Below are 6,070 nucleotides of genomic sequence, written 5' to 3' on the forward strand. Positions count from 1 at the left end.
GAACAGTTTTAAATGTTACTTCAGTCCATATTAATGATGAAAGGTCTGATTCAAGCAAAGGATTTTTATTTCTTTTTTAGTGTTTCAAGCTGTGTAACTTGAAAGGGAAAAAGCCAAGATTTTCCCTAGTTTGGGAAATCTTCTAATTCAAGGATTTCAGTTTTTGGCAAGGGCTCGGGACTCCATGCTAGAGATACTATGAAATACCACAAATTATCTAATATCTCTTGTACAATGAGCACCCTTTTGTTGAAGCAGCTATTTCAGATTTCCTTGATGCAGTCAAAGTCTCTTGCTCCTTTGAAAGATAATATGTGAAAAACATTTCATTCTCTGTTTGTGGCACTGCTGTTTGTGGCTCTGTTTTTGTTGAGTTCTTTTGGAACTGGTTGGTTTAATCCACAAATGAGTTTTTTCCCTCACAATGATTATCTAATGGGGATTTTATTTGATCTCCTTGGGAAGAATTTATCCTGAGTTGCTGAAGTATGTGTATTAGATTGTATGAGAACCTGTAGCTTTAAAGGAAATTCTAGAAGGTACAACTGGCATTTGCAATAAAAACATTAAGTAATCATAACCAAACACCTGCTACTATACCTGACCTGAATTTGAGTAACTACAACGTTTAAGACTCCAAAGAGTTAACAAATAGGTTAAAAAAAAATAAAAAATGGATATAATAAAATATACCAAGTTGATGTAGCCCTTGCAGAGAACCATAGAATGATTTAGGTTGGAAAAGACCTTTAAGATCATTGAGCACAACTGTTCCCCCACTAAAATCATGTCCCCGAGTGCCACATCTACATGGCTTTTAAATGCCTCCAGGGATGGGGGCTCCACCAGTCCTTGGGGCAATGCTTGGGGAAGTGAATTTTCCTACTATCCACACTGACACCCAACTGGGAGTCATCTACAACCTTGCTGAGGGTGCCCCTGATCCCATCACCCAGATCCTTGGTAAAGGTGTTAAACAGAGCTGGAAAGGTTGGTGCTGCCTGCCTGGGAATAATTCCACTGTGGGGTCTCTGCACATCTTTTTCCCTTGACTTCTTCCTTCATCACATGGGAAATCAGCAAGTTGGCCACTGTGACAGAAAGGAAGGAATGTAATTTGGGCAGTTTGCTAAAATCAAGTGCCTTGGCGGATGAATTAAATGTGTTCAGATAAACCAAAGTTACTTCCCTGCTGCTCACCTGTCTGAAATCTGGGAGACAGTTTGCTGCATTTATTTAGGAAAGAGGAGTATCTCCCTTTTACCATTAAGTGTTATAACGAAGTCAAGTGGAAAAGTGCTATTTACTGTATAATAAAACCCATCTATTGTTCATAGCCCTGAAAACCTAATAATAAAACCTTATATTTCAAGCTGTGCAAACCAGTTGCTTATGTAATAGAACATGGTGTAATTTTCCATTTACAATTTCAATACTGTAATAAGAAAGCAATCAAAGCATAAACAAAAGACACTTTAAATGGAGCTGCAGTTAATATTTCCATAATGGCTGTCCTTAAAAATTGAAGCTATTTCATTTCTTTTTTTTTCCCAGCTTTGAATTTTTCCTGCTTAGCTCAGTCATTTAATTAAAAGAAAATCAACTTAAGAAAGATAAAATACAGTCTTAAACCAATTGCAGCTATGGGCAAAGAAGAAAAAATGTCAGTGTAATCCACGGTTAACACTTGGTGAGATAATTAAAGCTATTTCTCATCCTCCTTTCAGAAAGAGACTGTGAATCTGCAGTTTGTGCTGCAAACCTGCAGGCAAAAGGGTTTTTGTTCTTTATTGTACATCTTGAGCATCTGGAAGTTCACCATTTCTCCAGCTTCTGCCAGCACCCTCTTGGTTTTACTGCTGTCCCCCACCATTAATGCCACACGATGTGAACCCACATGCTTGTAGGAATAACAGAATAAAATAAAAATAACTCAGTGCTGTCCCTAGGGTTTGTGCACAAATTAAACCAGGAGGATTGATGAGAGATGAGGAACCACATGGGCGGCTGATAGTTGAGCAGAATGGGGACAGCCCATCCAAACCCCTGCTGGGTTTCTGTGGAAGCTCATCCTGCTTTCCTGCCAGAGCCATCCCCAGGGCTCTGGGATCACAGCCCAGCCTCAGCTGGGCCCAGAAAATGGGCTTTGGGGTCAGGACCCAGAGCCTGGCAGTGACAGGTGAGCAATTTATTCTTGGGGCAGAAGGGAAGGAGCCTGGCCTCAGCCCTGCACAGAAAGGGAAAGATTGGACAAGGCTGGATCCTGCATGAAGGGATTTGGGGACATCAGGCTCCAGGTTTGGCTCTTTCCTCCTCCATGTCCCAATGCACAAACGCCAAGGACAGGCCGTTTTTCCGGGCCCCTCCACAGGCCGGCAGCCCCCGACCATCACAGCAGCCATTCACAGGAACGAATGACGGGCTCGGGGAATCCCAGAGCATCCTGAGCCGGGAGGGACCCACAGGGACCCCAAAGCGCTGCACGGGACAGCCCAGAACTGGGCTGCATTCAGAGGGGAGCTGCACTGGGAGCGTTCAGAGGGAATGAGGGCGGTGGCACGGGGTTCCGTGACCATCGGTTCATTCCGCAGAGGCTGTGGCAGCCCGGGCCGCAGGGACGGCAGAGGCGCTCTCGCTCCGGGCCCGGCCCAACATGGCGGCCGCCGCCGTCTCCATGGCAACAAACACAGCGTTTCGGTTTCCATAGCAACGCCCACGCCGTGTCCATGGCGGCACGGTCCCGCCCGCTGGGGGCGGCGACGATCACGTGACCGCGCTCGATGCGCTCGGCGCGCAGCTCCCCCAGGCGGCGGGAACGAGCGGAGACAGAGTGCCGAGTGACCGGGAGTGACCGGCAGTGACCGCAGGGACCGGGCCCGCCGCGCCCCCACCCCCGGCAGCACCGACATGTCCACAGCCATGAACTTCAGCAGCAAGAGCTTCACGCCGCGGCCGCCAGACAAGGGCGCGTTCCCGCTGGATCACTTCGGTGCGGTAGCGCGGCCTAGCGCCGGGCCTGCCCCGCCGGCCCCGGGCGTGGCGGTAGCGCGGCCCTGTGTTACAGGGGAGCGCAACCCTCGCTGTGTGTGTGTGTGTGTGTGTGTGTGTCTGTGTCTGTCTGTCTGTCTGTCTGTGCTACCCTCGCCGTGTGTGTGTTCCAGGGGAGTGCAGTGTCTGTCTGTCTGTCTGTCTGTCTGTGCTACCCTCGCTGTGTGTGTGTGTTCCAGGGGAGTGCAGTGTCTGTCTGTCTGTCTGTCTGTCTGTGTTACCCTCGCTGTGTGTGTGTGTGTGTGTGTGTGTGTGCGTGTTACAGTGTCTGTGTGTGTTCCAGGGGAGTGCAGTGTCTGTCTGTCTGTCTGTGCTACCCTCGCCGTGTGTGTGTTCCAGGGGAGTGCAGTGTCTGTCTGTCTGTCTGTGTGTCTGTGCTACCCTCGCTGTGTGTGTGTTCCAGGGGAGTGCTGTGTCTGTCTGTCTGTCTGTCTGTCTGTCTGTCTGTGCTACCCTCGCCGTGTGTGTGTTCCAGGGGAGTGCAGCGCCTTCAAGGAGCGGTTCATGGAGTGTCTCCGGCAGAGCGGCTACGAGAGCGCGGCGTGCCGGCCGAGCGCCCTGGCGTACCTGGAGTGCCGCATGGACAGGCGAGTGCCCGGCACGGCCGCGGGCAGGGAGGGAGGCAGGGAGGGCAGCCCGGGCCAGGCACGGTGCTTGGCCATGCTCCGTGTTACTGCCCTGTGCTTTCCGTGCTGTCCAGTGCAGAGGGATAGCAGCGATCAGCTAGGATATTATTATACACTGTCTTACTCATTGTTTTTTGCACACTGAAGTATGCACTACGGTCTGCAGGTGAGGATCCCGCACAGCACTGGGGTAAAACATTCCTCTCAGCTCACATCTTTGTCTTTCTAGCAGTCCAAGGCAGAACCACCTTCGGGTGAGCAGAGTTTGTGGGCACAGCTCAGGGGACTCATCAGTGAGCCTGCACTTAAAGCACACAGTAACTCCTGTGTGCTCATCTGGAGAAGGTCACATCTCCTTCTCCAATGACAATTATTACAAAAACTACACATTACAATTATTACTGCAAAACTACAAGTATCACTATTAGAATAATCCAGCCTATTTTACAGAGTTCCTTTAGCCAAGGTGCAAAACTCCAACCATCAGTCTAACCAAGATTGTAATTTGGTCAGCTAATCCCTTAGGTTTTGTAGCTGTTTATGAATAGAAACAGAATGATCAGATAAGTTCATACAACACAATCCTTCAAAATCTTCACAGCCATGCCCATGTGCTAGTAAAAGAAAGTTTTGTAAAGTGGCATGTCTGACTGCCTCTTCATCTGTCACCAAATCACTGATCACAGTAAATGAGGCACAGTGGCCAGTGTGAAGCTTTATTTTTTGTTTTCAGCTGTGGTTACAAGTTAAACTTTTAACTTTGCTCACCCTCTGCCTGGCCTGCTCAATTGAGAGCTGACTGTGTTCAAGATGCCTACAGGTGTTATGTGTAACTTAACAATTATCAGAGCAGTGGTATCTTTCTTGCATGTATTAGTGCAATTGAGTCTTAATTAATGCTGAGTTCAAGTGGAAATAATTTGGCCTGTTAGCCTCTTAGAAATATGTTTAAAGCAAGTAAGTTAAAAGTTCTTGTAGTCAGTTCAAGTGAAGAAAGGGTTGGTGATTGGTTTTCCAGGGATATTTCTATTCATGCATTGCTTTGCAATCCTTCCTGTACAAGGGTGAGTCAGGGAACTTTGAAAAATGCAGAAATTTCTCTGTATCTAGGCAAAGTACATTGCAAATCAGAAACTAGTGTGAAAATCACTACAGCAAAGTCTAGTGGCACCACAAAGGCTGTTCTAAACCAGATTCACTTCAAAGTGGAAATGGCATTGGTAGAATTTTAGGAAGCTCTTATGCAATGTGTTAATTAAAAATAACCAGGGGTCAGGTCTTTTTCTTAGAAACTCTTACTGAGTACCTAAAATGGGGAAAACCACATTTAATTGGAAAACCACTATAAGGAGGAAAAATAATTGCTGAGTGCTGCTTTCCTTAAACTGAACTTTCTGAGGTCTTGTCAAACAGCAGGCACTCTGTATAGATGTCTTGGATCTGTTTAGGGTAAATAATAGTAATGAAATAGAAAATGCTGCTGTTGTCTAACCAAGAGAGAGGCTGTATTCTCTAAAATGTGTTTTGTTGTTTTCTTCTTTTTTACTTAGGCAACTTATGGCTAATGAACCACTGGAAAAATTGGGATTTAAAGACCTCATAAATGAGAAATCAGAAGAAAAACCTAAGAAGCCATGATGAAGACAGACAACTTTGTCTCTCATGAAGGGAAAGCATAACTCTGAATGTAGTACATATTGTACATTTTGTTCATATTGCAATAGGAAGTGTTTCCTGAAAGAACCTTTTTTTCCAAAGTTTAATTGTCCTAAAATAAGATTTTTCTTTAAATGAACAAAAGTACTGCCTTTGTCTGCTTTGCTCAAGTATTTCTTAACTTCTTTGTTTTAATTTCTCTAGAGGCAAAACAGTTACAGCCAAAGTGTTCTCCCTGTCTCTGTAAGAACAGTGAAGTCTTGTTTTAAGGGGACAAAAACCCAAACCAAACAATCCTTTATTGTGTAGCTCTTGAACTACTGATTAATCTTTTGTGGGCAGTACTGATATGCTCACTGCAGTACTTCCCAGGTGGAAATAAAGCTGTTGTACTTTAAAATGGATTTTTATTAAATTCTGGCATTAGTCCCCATCCCTGGGGTGGTCTCACCCTGCTGTGGAACACTCTGGGGTCCTGTGGGGGTACTTGAGGCAGTGTTTTTTTCAGTCATTTCATCTTTCATCATTGTTTAGAGAGTGTTTCTAGTTCCAGACCCCATTCAGGGAGTGATTCTGCTTTTATTCACCTAAATTTTGCATCATTTAACTGGGAACAGTGGTATTTCTCCTGCATGTTCTAATGCAGCTGAAGTCTTTCTTAATTAATGTTGAGTTCAAGCAGAAATAATTTGGCCTGTTAGCCCCTAGGAATGTGTTTCAAGCAGGCAATAAATGTAAAT

At 45.7% G+C, this 6,070-nt stretch overlaps 1 protein-coding gene across 1 annotated transcript; it reads left to right on the plus strand.

Annotated features, from left to right (window-relative positions):
- The first annotated feature begins 2,793 nt into the window (after positions 1-2,793).
- Positions 2,794-5,730, plus strand: LOC131090236 (cytochrome c oxidase assembly protein COX19). The gene is made up of 3 exons (XM_058035484.1): positions 2,794-2,989; positions 3,524-3,635; positions 5,225-5,730. The coding sequence occupies exons 1-3, from the start codon at positions 2,908-2,910 to the stop codon at positions 5,310-5,312; spliced, it is 282 nt and encodes a 93-aa protein (XP_057891467.1). The 5' UTR covers positions 2,794-2,907; the 3' UTR covers positions 5,313-5,730.
- Positions 5,731-6,070: the final 340 nt, after the last annotated feature.

Source organism: Melospiza georgiana, chromosome 16 (genome assembly GCF_028018845.1).
Source record: "Melospiza georgiana isolate bMelGeo1 chromosome 16, bMelGeo1.pri, whole genome shotgun sequence".
NCBI lineage: Eukaryota > Metazoa > Chordata > Aves > Passeriformes > Passerellidae > Melospiza > Melospiza georgiana.